A 17,105-nucleotide genomic window follows, 5' to 3' on the forward strand; every position below is an offset into this window, starting at 1 on the left:
CTCTATCTGCAGGACGGCAGGAGCTTCCCAGAGGTACAAAAGGGTTGCCAAGTTACTCCAGCAATTGTCCCATCTGTGCCCAAAGCCCTGTGGTGAAGTACAAAATACACAGAACAGGCTCAAAGGAGCAAGGATTACAGCAACAACTTTATTTAAATCTCACAAAGGAAAGCAACAAGGTTCACAACAAGGCAGTTAAGAAAACCAGCACTAATCTGAATTTCTCCACGTGCAGTAGTTTGCTACTGCAAAAATCTGAAATCCCCCTCCATCCCCACACCTGCTATTAGTTTCACAAACTGGGCTGCAGAACAGTGACCAATGAAAACCTCACACATGAACAAGGCAGGGCTGCTTCCCTCTGCCTGGAACTAGAGAACCAGAGAGCCCCAGAGCTGGCAGCAGTCCCTGGTGGAAATTGTATTTGCCATGTAAGAAGCCTGGTTAGGCAGGAGCAGCCTGGCAGCGCAGCTCCTGCTGGGGGAAGCCTCTCCTGGCCCAGGGGGTGAGTGTGAGGCTGCCACAGGCCCAGGACAGGCCCTGGCAGCCCCAGCTGCTGCAGGGATCCATCGCAGCCCTCCCCTGCTGTGGAGCCTGGCACACACAGCATCCCCCTGCAGCTGCCCCAGCCTGACACAGCCCCCCGCACTCCCCTCTGCTCCGAGGGAGACTCAAGCCAGCACCAGAGTTTGTGGCTGGTTTGCAAATTCCTCACAATGACAACTGTTAAAAAACCCTTCCAGAGGTTCTGCATCACTGTACAGCCTTAAAGCCTTGCTAACCAAGAGTCTGGTCAGCTCCTTCTAAGGTATGAAACAGGTCGAGATAAACTTGGCCCTCATTTTAACAGCAAAGAAAAACAAGGAATCAACAATATTGAAGCATTTTGAAAATTAAAAGGGTAAAGTACTAGCTGGAAGAGTTTGAGTTCTGGTCTGCATAACTATCTCTCATGAAAGAAGTAATTCTGTGTAAGACTTCTCAAAATGCAAATAAGAACAACCAATAAACTTTAGGGAAGAATCACAGAGAAAACTTTAGTAAATAAGTATCAAAAATCACAAAAATTAGTGTAGTTATTCTAGCAAGCAGACACCTGTTCAAAATGCAAATCAGCCATCTCCAGCTTTTCCCTGGTACAACGAAAATAAAATAAATTTCCACAACTGCACGTATCCTGTGCACATCTCTTAGGAAAAAACAAAACTAAACCAAGAGCCCAGACAATTCTAGGTTCCCTAGAGAGGAACTACGCTCTTGTGTTTGGCTTCAAAGGTAGTAGAGTCTTTCTGAAAGCGCCAGGTTTGGTTCTCTGTGGATACTCTGACCAACAAGGAAAGCCAGTTTGTGAGCGTACTGGCAAGGAGCAGGTACTCTGATAATACCCTGCAGAAAAGGGAAAAAAGAGAAAAAGGCAGTTATTTTCAACTAATTTAAATAAGCATGCAATCACTGTAATGAGGACCCCTGGACCTCCAAAGTCTGCATGCTTGTAGAATTTGTATTGCCTGCTGTTTATGCTGATTTGTGAAAATAACTTTACATACACCCAACACAACAGAAGAGATGCAAAAAACCCCCAAACTTGCCAACAGGAGAGTCCTCCTGACACCTCCCAGACAGGTTTACACTCAGTGCTGGGCCTTGCAGGGAGGTGGGACACGGGCTCAGTCGTGTCTGGTGTTTCTGATTGCTCAAGTGCCAAAGCTAAGCACACCTCGGGCACCAGCTGAGCAAGAGGCCTCAAGGGAAATGCAGCAACACAGTTCCACCTCCACAGTAAGGAGCAGATACTTCTGCAGGTAAGAAATTATTTCAGTTTTGCTTCTGACACAGAATTTGGGAACAATTCTCACAAGTATTTGCTAGGGAGAATACAGATTGCTGCAATCTTCAGAGATCAGGTAGCTATAAACCATCCAGTCCTCCAACCACTCCAGGTGCCAAGGCATCCTTGCAGGCTCTTTGGAGCTGCAGGGCTGTTTCAAGGACACCTGCTGTCCCTGCTGCAGCCTGTCCCTGCTGCAGCCTGTCATCGTCGCAGGCTGTCCCTGCTGCAGGCTGTCCCTGCTGCAGGCTGTCCCTGCTGCAGGCTGTCCCTGCTGCAGGCTGTCCTCGTCGCAGGCTGTCCCTGCTGCAGCCTGTCCCTGCTGCAGCCTGTCCCTGCTGCAGGCTGTCCCTGCTGCAGGCTGTCCCTGCTGCAGCCTGTCCCTGCTGCAGCCTGTCCCTGCTGCAGCCTGTCCCTGCCAGGGAGCACTCACCGACCAGTTGTAGTACATGTGGCACAGTTTGTAGGTCAGGCGCTGCACGTGGTCTGGTTTCAGCTGGCTGGTGTCGTAAATGACGTTGTAGTGAGTGGGTGCAACACAGCCGTTCTTCACGGTCTGGCTCACCACAAAGAAATCATACCTGCCAGAGAAAGGCAAACCCCACCAGTGAGCTACAGAAATGCCTCCTTGCCTTAGGAAAGTGCAAGTCCCCATGTATTTGTCTTGTTTTCCTCGAGTCACTTTATGCCTGTTGAGTAAACCCCAGAAAGGTGCTTAGGCTTTGGCCACCACAGCTTTCTCTCAAAGGCCAGGAGACCTGGAGGAACATGAATCATATTATATGGACCAGGTCTTGAGACCATAACAACCATTTGTTCTGTCCCATTTTCCTCCTGATGATCACCCTGCACATGTACTTAGCTTACACTGCTCATTTTCTCAGCCCCTGAGCCACGGAAGCATGGGGAGCATTTTCACCCTTGATCCCACAGTCCATGTAGTACTGGATGGATTTCCTTTGTGACCTCTGCAGGAACTCACCACTCTGGCCTGGTCACCACCGTATCAACAACCGTCCCAGGGGGTGGGTTTTTGAGTCCTCCACCGATCTCTGCAAAGAACCTGGCACCCACTCGTTTCTTCACCACAATCACAGTGAGTTTTGGGCTAAAAGAAAGGAAAAGGGAAAAAAAACAACACTCTCCTGGAAACTGCACTAGGACTATTTCAGGAGCAAATCTGCTGGAGTTCCAGGGCATTAATTTCACATGTAAGTCTTTGCTGATTCAGGTTAAATAAGACATTGTTCACAACTTTAGATTTTTAGTTGAAATACAACACTCATATTATTTTCCACCAATCCAACTTGACTTTTACTTCACTGAGAAGCAGAAAATGAACCAAAAAGGGATCTTCCAAATAAAGACTGGATTTCTACTCCCTAGCCCATTGTTTCCTATACAAAACACTGTGTCTTAACAGTATTTTTGGTAAAGCCATTAACAAAAGCTAAACATAAGAACTGAGCACTTCAATTGCTCTGCTTGCCTGCAGTGTAAGGAAGTTTTTTAACTTTTCAGAGGAGATGAAGTCACTGCAGTTGGTAATTTTCAAAGCAGAATGTTGAATCTTCCTATTATATTACAAGCCAAGTATCTGAAATTATGTAAATAATCATCAGAAGAGCAGTTATCTGAGCTCAGATGAAAATCAGTAAGGATGGAAAGACAACACAGTCCTCATCCAGAGCCTTGTTCTGCATCCCAGTGTTTATTTCTCTGGCAGTGTAAAGAAGAGGGTTGGTAGAAACAGATTTACCTGTAGTCAGTACCAATACTCTTCAAGCAATCCAGAAATTGAGGCACTTCATAATTAACCAAAGTATTGAGTTGTCCATCTCCAACACCATCACGATACACAAAAATACGAGAGGGCAAACACTTATTCCACTTGGACCAGTTCCTTAGAGCAGCTTGAACAAAAAAAAAAAGAGTAAAAGCCGCTAGTTGTAATCACAATTCGTTCCAAATCTAAAATGGACTTTTATTGCTAGAAAAGCAGCAGTAAGTTGGAAAACCAAGTAACATGAAATGATGGGTCAGCATCATGCTACACAAATAAGCCTGCAGGAGCTCTGCTTTGCCTGTGCACCCACACAAACAGGGCCCAAGGACACACCTGCTCCTCTCACAGAGGAGCTACCCTCCCTGAAATCATCCTCCCTTAAAGCATTCTTGAAAGTGCACTGCTAAGTTGTTTGAATTATTGCAAAGAAATGTGGGAATCAGTGAAAGATTTACACCAGATGCTGTTCATTTTCAGCAGTATTTATCACAGAATGTTTAATCTGCTGTTATCCAAGTGCACGTTGGTAGTGCTCCCCTCAGGGCAGCAGGGTAGGAGGGTTGTGAGGAAGCTGAATTGTCAGTGCTTAGATCTGGCTCCACAAGAGCAGAACTCCTTCCCTCTCCTGCCCTTACTTTGCAAGCAGGCTTTGATTCCATCCACAAGCTCCTGCCCACGACTTTGAACAACGCAGCGGGAGAACCACCTGTGAAGAACAAAATGAAAGAGACCTTCAAAGCATTTCCCAGGCTTACTGCAAGGAAGTTATTTTTAAAATGCCCATGACCACCCAGTCTTTATGGGTGCTGTGGGTCAATGCAGCCATGGAGGAGTTGGGGTTCTATGAGAGTATGCCCCATGACTTGAAATTGTCAACCAAGAGAACCAGTGGGACAGAAGTAAAAGCCTTTCACACAAGCCTACTCAAAAGAGGAAAGAACCTGTCACCCTGATGCCCTCCATTCATCCCAGCCCTGTCTCCACCACTTGATTCCTCTCTCAAGCGATATGGGAAAAGGACAAGGCCACTCCTTCAAGGGATGCAGTGGAAAAAATTCATAATATATTTTGTATTACAGCAAGCTAATTCTGAATTTTCCTCATGCACCATCACAATGAAGCTGCTCCTCAGTCAAAAGAAAGGTTTATTTTGCTGTTTTGGGGTTTTTTTTGCCTCTGGCACTGTGATCTTACCGTGTCACTGACTGATTCAGGCTGGCGACAAACCCCGCAATGGACTGCTTCCCAGAGACAGTGTCATGGTAACAATCAATGCCCACAATCATCACCTGCTTCAGCTGCAAGGCAACCACACACAGCACAGATCCACGGTGCATACAGGGCTGCTCTACATAAAGCCTAACAGAGGAGTTACCACTGACAATACTTACTGGGATCTCAACACTCCACAGCTCTCCGCCCATTTTACAGTTCATCTGCAAGGCAATTTTTGTTGCTACCGTCATGATAGTCTGTGGCTTACTCAAAGTGCGAGCCAGCACACACTGGCTGGGGATGGGACAGTCTGTACACAAGTACTTCTTGATGGCATCATATTTATCCTTCCGGGAACTAGACAAAATACAAACCACCTTTGAAGAAAAAGGAATCTTTGTAAGAATCTGCATTCTCAGAGTTATACAGCGCTTAAAGAGTTCTTTAGGAAAAACTTCTTATGCTCAAGAGAAATATTCAAATGTTCACAGTGAAAGAAACACTGCAAAGTGTCAGTGTCTGTACTTCAGGAGCAAAGGCTCTTATCCAGAAGGACACCCATGGTCAGGGTTAGGTTTGCACAGGAGGTTGAGCAGGTATGTCGTGGATTCTCAGGAGCCCAGAGTTGTATTTCTGAGAGCAAATCCCACTAAACACCAATTACAGAGATAAACAGGACTTGAAATTATGGATTCAAATACATACTATGTTTGTGTCAGGGGTAACCCTTTGCTGTAAAACCCTTAAATAAGCTTCTGTTCTATCATCTACTTCAATCCTGAAAAGAGAGAAAATGGTTACAGAGAAAACACAATTAACAGCTATTGAAACTTCAGCAAAAGCATAATACGCATCAATAGTGTATGAAATGTCACATTTACAGCTACTAACAAACATACAACTTTCACACAACCCAAGTTTAAAAGGAATCACCTCCAAACTTAGGCTTCCAAACACAGCGAAATTCAAAATTAAAGGCAAGTACAGGTACTCAAGGAAGGATATTTGCAAGGAGAACAGAGCAGAACCAGAATATGCTCTAAGTTGGAAGGAAATACTCCTTAGAGAAGGGTTTGCTCAATGACTGTCTAGTACTTCTTAATTTTGGCATGTGAAAAGCTCTCAGAAATAAAAGTGTGAGTAAGAAAAGTCAGTCACAAGAGAAAACGAAACAATCTGCATACTGAAATCAACTTTGCTGTATTGAAAATCTCACAGACCTTGGCTGTGCGCCACACTACACCCTCTCCTCACTGAACAGCCTAACACAGCACGGATTTCTCGCCCGTCTTTGCGAACACTCACATGTTTGGCTTGTTCATGCGGATGCCCATGGACGGGGTGACCTTGAAGAGGCTCTGCAGCAGGGTGTTGGCCACGTCGTAGTTGCGGCGGGTGTAGATGAGCAGCCAGCTGTCCACGGGCACGGCGCGGATCAGGGGCACGCCCCGCGTCTCCTTGGTCCAGTCAGCAAACTGGGGGTTGTAATCGAACTGCGCAGCAAACAGCTCATGTTTTACACTGCTCCACTCAAATCTACCTCACTCACATCGCTCAGCCCACTGAGAGAACAGACTGTGTTCCAGATACTCAACTGAAACTACTCCTGCCTTTTCAGCTGAGAGCCCTGGGACCTTATCAATAGGTGGAAATGAGAAACAGCTCCAGTCTCCTGGTGTGTGTATCTGACCAGGACTGTTCTACTGGAACAGAATGCCTTCAAGGGTTTCTAACCACAACTTGGGAACCATTCAGGGAATTTGAAAGTCTCCTTACTGCACAAACACTTGTGTAAAATGTCTTCACTCTTTAGCCTTTACTTATAAATCAAAAAGTACTATTTCCTTCCTTAAGACACCCAGAAGATTTTATAAGTTGATTTATTATTTACCATGGTTCCTGATTGAAAGATCTTTTCTCCTTGAACAACTCTTCCTGTAAAGGACACTGATTTATAATCAAAGCTTAAACCCCAGTTTCGGAGCTCCTTCTGAACATTGTCGTCCCTGTTGAAAAACAAGATTTGAATTGAAAACGTAAGAAATTTGTTCCTGCTGACTTTTTTGAAACTAGTAAGATTTCAGAAGTTTTGTTGCTAGAAGTTTGTCATACAAATGTTTCATGAGACAGAAATGGAGTGGACATTAAGGTGCCATACTTTTGGATGTAGTTCAGAAGCCTCCCAAGCTCGCGCTGCCTCTGCTCAGGGGGCAGCCGTGTGTGGATGGCCAAGTCTTTCATCATACTGAAATCACTGCGCATCTTGTCAGTCAGTCCTGCCAACAGCAAAGCCTTTTCTGAGTCAAAGTCAGCACTAAGGACTACGAAAACTAAACTTGCAGCTCGTGCTCATCAGTGATGCATGACACAGGAAGTGGTGGCAGTAGTAGCCAAAGTTTTCAGTTGCTTCCTGTACATGCATCCCCACTGGCATAGAAAAAATATCCTGGATTTTGCACTTGAGAGGAAACCACACAAGGCACTGCAGCTCCTCAGTTCCATTTTCAAATCAAAACAAAACAGTGCTGAGATAGACAGGTACTGCAAGTGCAAAGTGAGCACCTCGGAGCAAAACATGTATTTTCAAAAATTATCATCAATTTCTGTTTCTCAACGGAAGTTCTACCACCAAAACTCTCTACAAGTTATCAGAGTGCTGATGTTGAACACCATACTTAAACACTATACAACAACAAACCCCCTCGAGCTTTCCTGTCCTATTTAAGCATCCAATCTTTCAGCTACAAAATGTTTTTCTGAACTCACATTTATACAAACAAAACAAGTCTGAACTTTGCAGAAAGCTGCTGTCAGAATACCTCTTTCAGTAGGCATGATGGTTTGACAAATGCTTTGATTATGGAAAAATACTACAGTACCTGTTAGGGAGCAGAGCTCTGGAATCAGAGCCACAGATCCCTGTATGTTCCCTCTCTTCCTCTTCATCTGACTGATCAGGACAGGCTGCATCCAATCACTGATTTCTATGTTGTATTGCTGCATCACAAATACAGACTGCATGTTCATTTACTCATAACAAACAAGTTACTCATAACAAACATTATTATTTCTGAATAATAGTGCTCACTTTAGAAAACAAGTGTTGTTCCTAAAACAAACAAAACCAAAAGCAACTAGTAACCTCTTCCAGTTAGCACCATCTCAGAAGAACTGGTTCTGTCAGAAAAGGCCAAGCAGGGAAGCACTGCTCTCCCAACTGATGCCATAAACTACGGATGTGTAAGAAACAAAGCTTGTGCCTTGCTTGAGGCATTATCATCTGGGGTATCTAACTCAATATTGAGATACTCTTTCCAGTTCAGCAGTGGACAAAGTTCCTGCCCTACAGAGCAATTTAATTTAATTTAAGAAATCATAAGATTTCAAACAAGACTGTCAAGTGAAGTTTCTGAAAATCAACCTTCCCATGGCCTTAAGTTCCATCCTGATTCAGTTGGAACTGGTAAGCATAAAGACCTGACAATTACAGAGAGAGGCCTCAGTGTCCAAAACTCAATCCCAGAGGCACCCTGGCTTTCCCAACCTCAGTTCTGCATGCTGTGACAATGTATCTGTATTCCTCCCACATCATCTGTCCCTGCTTCCACCTTCCCAAAGCTTCCTTTTTCAGTCTTCCCAAGAACTCCTTGTTCCTGTGTGCCCTCCCGGCCCTTCTGCCTGACCAATGACTCACTGGGATGGGTTACTGCCACCAAACCATGCTGTGCAGGTTAGTTACTGATCTCAGATTACACACTGTCCCTTCAACAAAATTCTGTTAAAAATACTATGAACTACAAATCCATACATCCTAAGTAAACCTGTAACAACGACTGAACATTCCAAGATAAAGAATAGAACACACAGGGAAGTTTTCATACCTTTTTGTAGTATTCCACAAAGCTCATCTCAGAACCATCTGATTTTCTAAAGGTACCCTTTGGATTGTTATCCCAGTCAATGTCATCAATTCTGTACGTTCTGTTATTGTACCTACAGAAACATTTCATCACTTTTTGTTTAAATCTTAACTCAAACAGAAAACAAATACAGCTGTGGGACGACAAAGTTAATCTCACTATTCATGCAAGTTGGAAATTTTGTTCCTTTCAGAAGTAGCAACTTCAAGTTCTCAATTGTAATAGGCTCTCAATTATACCAAAAGTTGAACTGTAACAAACCCAAAAGAAAACCAGTGTGTACTTCCTGGTTTTGCAAATGCTTCACCTTCATCAGTTTGCTAGCTTGACAATGACAGCATTTTCAGGCTTTCTGATGCTTTATTGCATACTTCAGGACATGGAGCATAAAGAGCTCTCCAAGACAACAAGGGTCCAAAAAGACTTACTTTGTAAGAACAATTAAACCAATCAGCTCTTTAGCACAGGTGTCTCTAAATCTTTCCTCTCCAACCTGGGAGTGAAGGCTGTGCATAGTATCCAGCACTGTCTCCCCACGGAGAACCTTATGGCTCACATCTGCACACAGCATGATGTTCTCCTCATACTGCAGGATGGAACTTGTGAAGCCCAGCCACACCATCAGCCTGGAAAAAGAGAACACACAACATCTTAGTGTGCTTCAGAGCGCCTTCATTCTCACCCCTTAGTCCTGCCCACTTTCAGACACCAGAGAGCAGTGATGGCACAAAGAAACCATTATCCAAATACAAACAAGCTCTTGAACATTAACAAAATCAAAAGTATTTCACAGGTAGCCGTCTTTAGTCAGCTAAGAAATCCATTTCATGCTATTAAATATCTCTCAGGCACAGTGTGCAGGTATTTAGGACACTTTTAAAGGAAAAAGACCAGCAGTTTATCCAGCAGGTCACTGCCCAGTTCTTTCCATCGACCAGGCTGTACAGGTTGGGTTAATGGCAGGGAGAGCACCACAGCCACATGATGGGCCCCCAGGCAAACTCAAACCTACCAGCCTGTACACCAGGACCCTGCAGGGACCCTGCAGGGAACAAGGACACCCTGACACCCAGCAACCCTGGCACCCCTCTGAAAGCCAAGGATTTCTGTCCAACCTGTGATTAGGGATGCTGACTGGATCACTGGGGTTGTAATAATTACGTCCAATCTGCTGCAAATTCAGCATCTTCAAAAGCCTAAAAATTGAAAAATGGATGTAGTTCAGTATTGTTACTATTATAATCATTATTTCACCATGCATGGTCCAATCCCTATGCACAAACTCATTGTTCATCTGGCTACATAAGATATGAATGTCTCATTAACCTCAGTTAATAAAGGTGATGGACACTTATTACCAACAATTAGGTGAGAAGTTCATGTCCAACCCCACCCATCACCAACCAGCTGAAGGCAGCAGTCCAAACAGGCCACGTCTCAGGTGCACCACACAGTCCAGGTGCCAAAGGAAAGAGGAAAGAGGAAAGACTACAGCCACAAAGAAGGAAATTGCCAGTTCAGTGTCCTGCTCTATTATTTGCTTTAAGAGGCAAACCCACACACACAGAGGGTAGGGTGTTGTAACTGCCTACAACAGCAGGAGCTCCTTTCACACTAACATGGCCAAGATATACACACAACTGCACATTACAGTATTGCCAGATGTGGTTGACCCCATGGTAACAGTAGCCAGAAAGGCTTAAAAATTTACATTTATAATACTTATTTGTTTTAGCCTATTCCTCAGAATGGAAAAACTTAAGTCAGATATTTTTAGAATGACTTCTTATAAAGACATAATTTGTACAGCAAACCTTCTAAAGATGATGTTGTAGAACTGCAGACAAGTAGGTGAAGTAGGTGGCAACTCATTGGTGAGCGTGACTGTTATCCTCACATCCTCCCCATTTCGGGTCCTACTGAACAGTTCCGTAACCTGAGAAAGTGAAATGAGGTTCACAAACCCAGAGCAAACAGGACTGTCTCTGGATTTCACTCCAGGAATATCAAACTGGACTTAGCCAGTAATTGAAGACTAAGTGAAATGTGGATTTGATCTCCCACTAGGACTGTAACCTACAGCCTGAAAGCCTCTGTTCCTCTGTGTGCCAACAACTCGTGTGGTAGAACAGGGCCATCCCCAGAGCAGCTGAACTCGAGATGAAGGCAGGGATATCACTTACCAAGTACCATGACAGGAAAAAGACTCAGCTTGAGGAAATAAACTTAACATATTGCCAACTAATACATATTTAATTAGTGATTCAGGTACTGGGAAGCAAAAAGACAAAGGTTAGCACACACAGTGAGAACATCTTCCCCTCCTCCCTTTCCAAACTCAGCTTCACTCTGGACTCCTCTGGCCCCTCTGTGAACAGCACTGGCTATACTCACTCCCTGCAGCAAAACAAGGAGTGGCAGAAGGCACAGAGGGCAGGGATTACCATCAGTACAGAGGTGTTTTCCCTCTGATGCTCCTTTCTTCTCAGGTTTTCCTTTGCTCTGCAATTTTTCCCTGCTTTTTAAATACACAGACGTGCCAACAACTTTGCTGATGGGCTCAGCTTTGGCCTGTGATGGGTGGCAATGACTGTGTACAACACAGGGCTGACCCTGACCCCTTCCCATAGGAGCCACCCCGTACCCTCCAGCTACCAAAACCTTGCCACATATACCCAAGTTTCTGTACACAAACAAATTAGCTGACACTGATATATTCAATCCAACTGAATGCTGCTTGTGGGACATCAATTCCCTAACTCCACCCCAGCTAGTAAGAAACAAGAATAAAATGCAAGTCATGACAAAAAATAAAATAGCATTCTCATACCACACCTTATTCTCCAGTTTCTTTGGCAGGAATAATATTGAGCCATCAAAGGCATGAGTCTTTCCAATGGTCTCCTCGTGCTGGAAGAGCAGAGCCGAGCGCAGGCGCCGTGCCTCCATCTCGGGGCTGTAGCCCACGTGGTACTGATACAGGGCCCACTGCGGGCGGGACGTCAGCCGGAAGTGGTTGGTGGTCAGTTTGATCATTTTTCCTGAAAAACCTGAAATGAGATGCAAATGTGGTAAGAGCTACAAAACGTCACCACTTTGCAGTGCTCCAACAGCGCTGAGACTTTTTTTAAAGCTACGGCAGTCAGACTGGAGGTGAGTTGTGTTCTGCCTCTGCTCTAAGTGAGCTATAGCTCAGTTATCAGACACTGATCCACCCTCTGGAGCTCTCTGTAAAGCTTTCAGCTGCCAGGCCCACTCTCCATGCTGCTCTCCAGGGAACAGCAACAACTTTTTATCTTTTTTCTAATACACGCTAAAGATTTTTTATTTACTTGTCTCTTTAGGGGAAACTAAGAGCACAAATAAAGGAAACTGTCTTTCATTTCAAATTGCTTATATGTCTAGAATCTAATTTAAACATACCAGTTTTGGATTCTCGAACATGCACCATGGCTTGCCGAGTATTTACCCCAATGTCATGGAAATCTCTGCGACGTCCGCCCCTATCTCTTAAAGACAAATCCTGGAGCCCTGAGGAAACCTGCAATCCTATTTAAAATTTGAGGGAGAATCACAATCAAGCAATAAATAACGTATATACCATCATATATTAAGAAACAAAAATACATAATGTGATTCAATCTTGAAAGGCATTAAGATAAATTTAAGAATAAACACAAAATGTTAAGCTCCAGCTTTTGCTGTGCAGCAAACATCTTTCCAATCTTAGCAATAAATCTAATTTTGAAAAGGAAAAAGAGAAATAGTCTAAAGGATATCTTAATTGTATTCTCTTGAAAACACGTGGACACTGAATCTCCCAGCCTCTCTGACCTTCAGGCCTTCTCTCCTGCAGGACGTTCTCACAGCCACGCAGGCGGCCCTGGCCCACGGGCTCCTCTGGCTGTGCTGGAGGACCGTGGAGCTGCTGGGGCTGCCGCCGGTGGCGCAGCTGGCCAGGCATGCCCTGCTGAACCTGCCAACAAACAGCGACTTCAACACAGCATTCACTAAGGAGAGAACATTCAAACACTCAGTGCAAGAGATACCTACATTTAAATCCTTTTGTTCCTATACTAAGTAGCAAAGTTATTGTTCTGCACTTGAAACTCAAAATTACTGGACCGCGGAAATTTTTCAAGTTATTATTCATTTAACTAATAAGTAATGCAATGCTCCTCTTTCCAAGCTTTAACTAAAATTTACGGACTTTTCATCTTTTACAGTCCCTCTGACTGACTGACTAGTTATTCTATAAAAACAACTTTTGTAATTTTAGTGTCTAGTAATATTAAAAAGTGTCATGGCTGGAATAATGGCAACCTTAAGCCACAAGCAACCCCGTAATTCATAGCTTCATATTACTGGAAACTTAATAAAATGTCCTTAATAAAATAGAGCTATATTAACTGTACACCCAACAGAATATGTGCACACACACATATAATGCATCTACTCGATATTACAATAGGAAGTAGGTTAGGTATGACATCTCAAATGCTGGTTGCACTCATTAAGAAGAAAACCAACTTACAGGTGCATCTCCTAGAGCAGGAAGAGCAGGTGCCTGTCTGGGAGGTCTTCCTCTGGCTCTGGCTCTTCCTGTCATCTTCTAAAACGAGCAATCTGCAGCTTTAGTGTTCTATCTTCTCCTTCCCACCCTGCCCCAATAAAAGGATGAGCAGCACTACTGCACTTGCCCTGCTTTAATTTCAAGTGGCTCAGTAAAATACACGCATCCCTGCAGAATTTGCTGCTCGGGGATCTCCACAGCGACAGAGGCCCAAGGGGAGTGTGGGGAAGCCCTTTCAGCCGGGTTTGCACAGACCGGCACAGGCCGCCACACATCAGAAGCTGCCGGGTCAATGAGATCGGAGAGCACGGCAGGATCTGCGGCCTCAGCCAAGCGGAACGCAGGGCCTTCTGATGTTACTTTCAAGTTTCACTCGGTTCAGTCCGATTTGTGACCTCGCACCAGGAGCAGAGCACACTTCTCCAGAGCAGCTGCCAGCGCTGCGGCCTAGCCAGTCCCGCCCAGCCCTGCCCATCCTCTCCACCCCCAGCCACCCTGCTGGGCCCCTGGGCCTGGCCCGAGCCTCCCTGCCCGTCTCGAGCGCTTTGTGGGGGTAAAATCCCCAACCAGAGCCGTGCTCCGCACCCTCACCCGCACCGGCCCTCGGCCTTACCTCAGCCTGCCCTCCGGCCGCACGGGGACGCTGCTACTAGCGCGGGGGCGCCTGCACACAGCAAGCCGCCCTCCCCAGGCCCCCGCACGCCTTTGTCCCCGCTGGAGCCACCGCCTCTCTCGCAGGCCAGGCCTGCGGTCACCCCGGCCCCGCCGCGCCCTCAGCTCGGAGCCGCACGGCACGCGACAGCGGGGCGAGGCGGGAAGGCGCCCGCTGCGCTGATTGGCTGCCGAGCGGTGCCGGAGAGTGCCGAAGGGAGCCGAAGGGAGGAGCTCGCCCCACCCTCACGGCACCGCCTCTTGAGGCCGTGCCCGCGGGGATGGCGGGGACTGTACCGGGACCCTCCGGTGGGGCTGTACCGGGACCCTCCGGTGGGGCTGTACCGGGAGTGTCTGTGGGGCTGTACCGGGAGTGTCTGTGGGACTGTACCGGGACCCTCCGGTGGGGCTGTACCGGGACCCTCCGGTGGGGCTGTACCGGGAGTGTCTGTGGGGCTGTACCGGGAGTGTCTGTGGGACTGTACCGGGACCCTCCGGTGGGGCTGTACCGGGAGTGTCTGTGGGGCTGTACCGGGACTGTCCGGTGGGGCTGTACCGGGACTGTTCGTGGGGCTGTACCGGGGCTGTCTGTGAGGCTGTACCGGGACTGTCTGTGGGACTGTACCGGGAGTGTCTGTGGGGCTGTACCGGGACTGTCCGGTGGGGCTGTACCGGGACTGTCCGGTGGGACTGTACCGGGAGTGTCTGTGGGACTGTACCGGGAGTGTCTGTGGGGCTGTACCGGGACCGTCCGGTGGGCTGTACCGGGACTGTTCGTGGGGCTATACCGGGGCTGTCTGTGAGGCTGTACCGGGAGTGTCTGTGGGGCTGTGCCGGCACTGTCCGGGCAGGCTGTACCGGGACTGTCCGGTGGGGCTGTACCGAGACCCTCCGGGCCCGTGGCCCGGCTGCAGCTCCCCCGGGACCCCCCGGGGCCGTGGCCCGGCTGCGGCCCGGCTCGGGGCGCTGTCCCCGGGGGCCCGGCGGGAGCTCCGCACGCCGTTCCCGCTGAGGGCTTTCCGTGCCCAGCGGTAAATGAACATTGATTTCGGTTGGCCAGGAGGTGGAGCAGTCAAACAAGGAATGGAGCCCGCTCGCCGCCCGGCTCAGCCCCTGCGCGTGTTTGGGCCCGAGACGCTCCAGCAGCAGCCCGGTCACCTTCCATCAGCCGTGAGGTTCTTTCTGTTCATTTACCAAATCCCTATATTTTGGGAAATTTAAAATCAATCAGATGAGCTGCATGAAAACTTACTGATGCGTTTAAAATACTTTAAAGTGCTTCTAATTAATGCATGTGTTTAATGCTCTGTATCTCACAGCAATAAAATAAATATCAGTCCTTAGAAATTGTGACTTCTTAGCTGACTAATCAAACTGACATGGAACTATAGAACAATGAAACGCAACCCTTACAACAGATCTATTAAAACACCTTTTTACTTTGACTTTATTAAGTGGTTTTATTAAATGATAAATAAAAATAAGCATCATTTCTTCCTCGCTGCCACGGAAGGACAGCCTCTCTTGGCAGCAGAACTGAGCGTGGAGCTGTCACCAGGAGCGATGTGACACAACCTGGTGGAACACCAACAGGTCAAACCCCAGGAGTGACAATGTCCTGACCCCGAGGGACATTGTCCATCAGCCCAGCAATCAAACTGGGCAAGAGAAGATTTTGCAGAGAGCTGAGGCTGGCCCAGTTGCCATGGCTGTTACAGAGAGCCACAACTTGGATTTTGGGCTTCACCACAGAGCTAGCAAACCTTACAGCTTGGGGGAAGAGGTCTGAAGTGGGAATCAACTCTCCAGCAAGTTTTCCATGAAAAACAGGATGAGAAGATGGCACCAGGACTCACATGCACCATTTCTGTTTACAGGTGTGCCTCAGCTTAAAGAGTAAATGGCTGTGACGTGTTTGGAGACTTCAAGGGACCAGAGAGAACATTACCTAATAAATACTTACCTTTGTGAAAGACTGCTCTGGTCCTGTGAGGTCATTTACGATTTTTGAGGTACCTGCAGTGAACAAGGTTTCTTTTCCTGGTTCTCTGCTATTCCAGGTAGAAGTGGGTGACACTTAACATTTATACTTAAAATTTTTTTTTTTCATTTATATTGTCAGCCTGTCCTCAAAGCCAGTTTTCCTGTGCTTACTATGTCAGCACAGCACCACACTCACGAAACCAGGTTCTCTTTAAGAAGTTAAAAAGAAGAGCTTTCAAATTATGAAAATGTTGATGCTGCTGCTTAAAGACAGCTGAAGTACTTTTAGCATGTGATTTCCATTATTCACATATAAATTTGGATAAATATTTAACAAACTCAATGCATACACTTAGATGTGGCATGTTCAATGCTTTTAAGAGCACTGATTACTCCTTGCCACGGGCTCTTCACCCACAGTGACAGCTTTTATTGCTCTGTAGCCTGCAGAACTCTCCAGCAGGTCAGAGGTTTAAAGCTGCAGAAACACAATATGCAGATTTTTTTGGCTCAGCAGTATTTTAAGATAAACAGAATATAAAGATGTTGTCAAAGTCATTTGTGTTATGTAAATCATGAGAAAGCAGAATGTGTCTGTTGGAAAGAGTTATGTTTGTTTATTCATTTAAAATATCTGCCTGCTTAATGGTTTTTTTATGCCAAATTCCTTGCATTTCACTGTAGAACTTAATTATCTTTAGAAGGGAGTTGTTAAAAGTACTTAATCAGGCTGGCTACCTACAGCAATTCCTTATTAAAGTGAAAATAAACATCAACAATAAGCACTCTAATTTTTATACGTGGGCTGTCAGACAGTTAATTAGTACTTAGTGAAAGATAGGTTCCAGTTTGCTTCACAGTCTTTCAGACCTGCTTTTTTTAAACAATTCTATCCAGTCAAAACCAGCTGTGCAGGTGGCCTTAGAGGATTTTCATAGTCAGAGGGGATGTGGAAAAGGCAGCAGGTCCATCATGTCCTCAGCCCAGCCAGGTTCACACAAACACCGAGACAGACAACGTTTGGAAAACTGTTTGCTCTTTATTTTTGTGTGGACAAAAATCCTCCCAAGCTGGACTTCCACACGTCAGAATATCACATATGATTTTTTTTCCCCCAACTCTTTGGCTTGGACTCCACTTTGATGTTTG

At 46.1% G+C, this 17,105-nt stretch overlaps 1 protein-coding gene and 1 long non-coding RNA gene across 9 annotated transcripts; one reads left to right on the top strand and one right to left on the bottom strand.

Annotated features, from left to right (window-relative positions):
• Nucleotides 1–129: 129 nt before the first annotated feature.
• Nucleotides 130–14,130, bottom strand: PIWIL1 (piwi like RNA-mediated gene silencing 1). 8 transcript variants are annotated; one of them, XM_086856475.1, is made up of 21 exons: nt 13,936–14,130; nt 13,284–13,358; nt 12,584–12,725; nt 12,173–12,298; nt 11,585–11,799; nt 10,564–10,685; nt 9,865–9,945; nt 9,178–9,375; nt 8,711–8,822; nt 7,709–7,826; nt 6,988–7,105; nt 6,721–6,835; nt 6,135–6,322; nt 5,535–5,607; nt 5,006–5,206; nt 4,809–4,912; nt 4,250–4,320; nt 3,588–3,741; nt 2,811–2,936; nt 2,262–2,409; nt 130–1,386 (listed from the first exon to the last, which is right to left on the bottom strand). In XM_086856475.1, exons 2-21 carry the CDS (start codon nt 13,356–13,358, stop codon nt 1,270–1,272), a joined length of 2,604 nt encoding a protein of 867 aa, XP_086712601.1. In that variant the 5' UTR covers nt 13,936–14,130; the 3' UTR covers nt 130–1,269. The 8 variants fall into 8 exon arrangements, with proteins under 8 accessions (XP_086712601.1, XP_086712600.1, XP_023792972.1 ...); XM_086856474.1 differs by having other exon boundaries at nt 130–2,029; nt 2,142–2,409; XM_023937204.2 differs by having other exon boundaries at nt 13,284–13,361.
• A 930-nt stretch (nt 14,131–15,060) lies between these two features.
• Nucleotides 15,061–15,949, top strand: LOC111936781 (uncharacterized). Its single transcript, XR_002868324.2, has 2 exons — nt 15,061–15,148; nt 15,851–15,949. It is a non-coding gene; the product is annotated as an uncharacterized LOC111936781 (long non-coding RNA).
• Nucleotides 15,950–17,105: the final 1,156 nt, after the last annotated feature.

Source organism: Cyanistes caeruleus, chromosome 18, assembly GCF_971803275.1.
Source record: "Cyanistes caeruleus chromosome 18, bCyaCae1.hap1.1, whole genome shotgun sequence".
In the NCBI taxonomy this organism is placed as follows: domain Eukaryota; kingdom Metazoa; phylum Chordata; class Aves; order Passeriformes; family Paridae; genus Cyanistes; species Cyanistes caeruleus.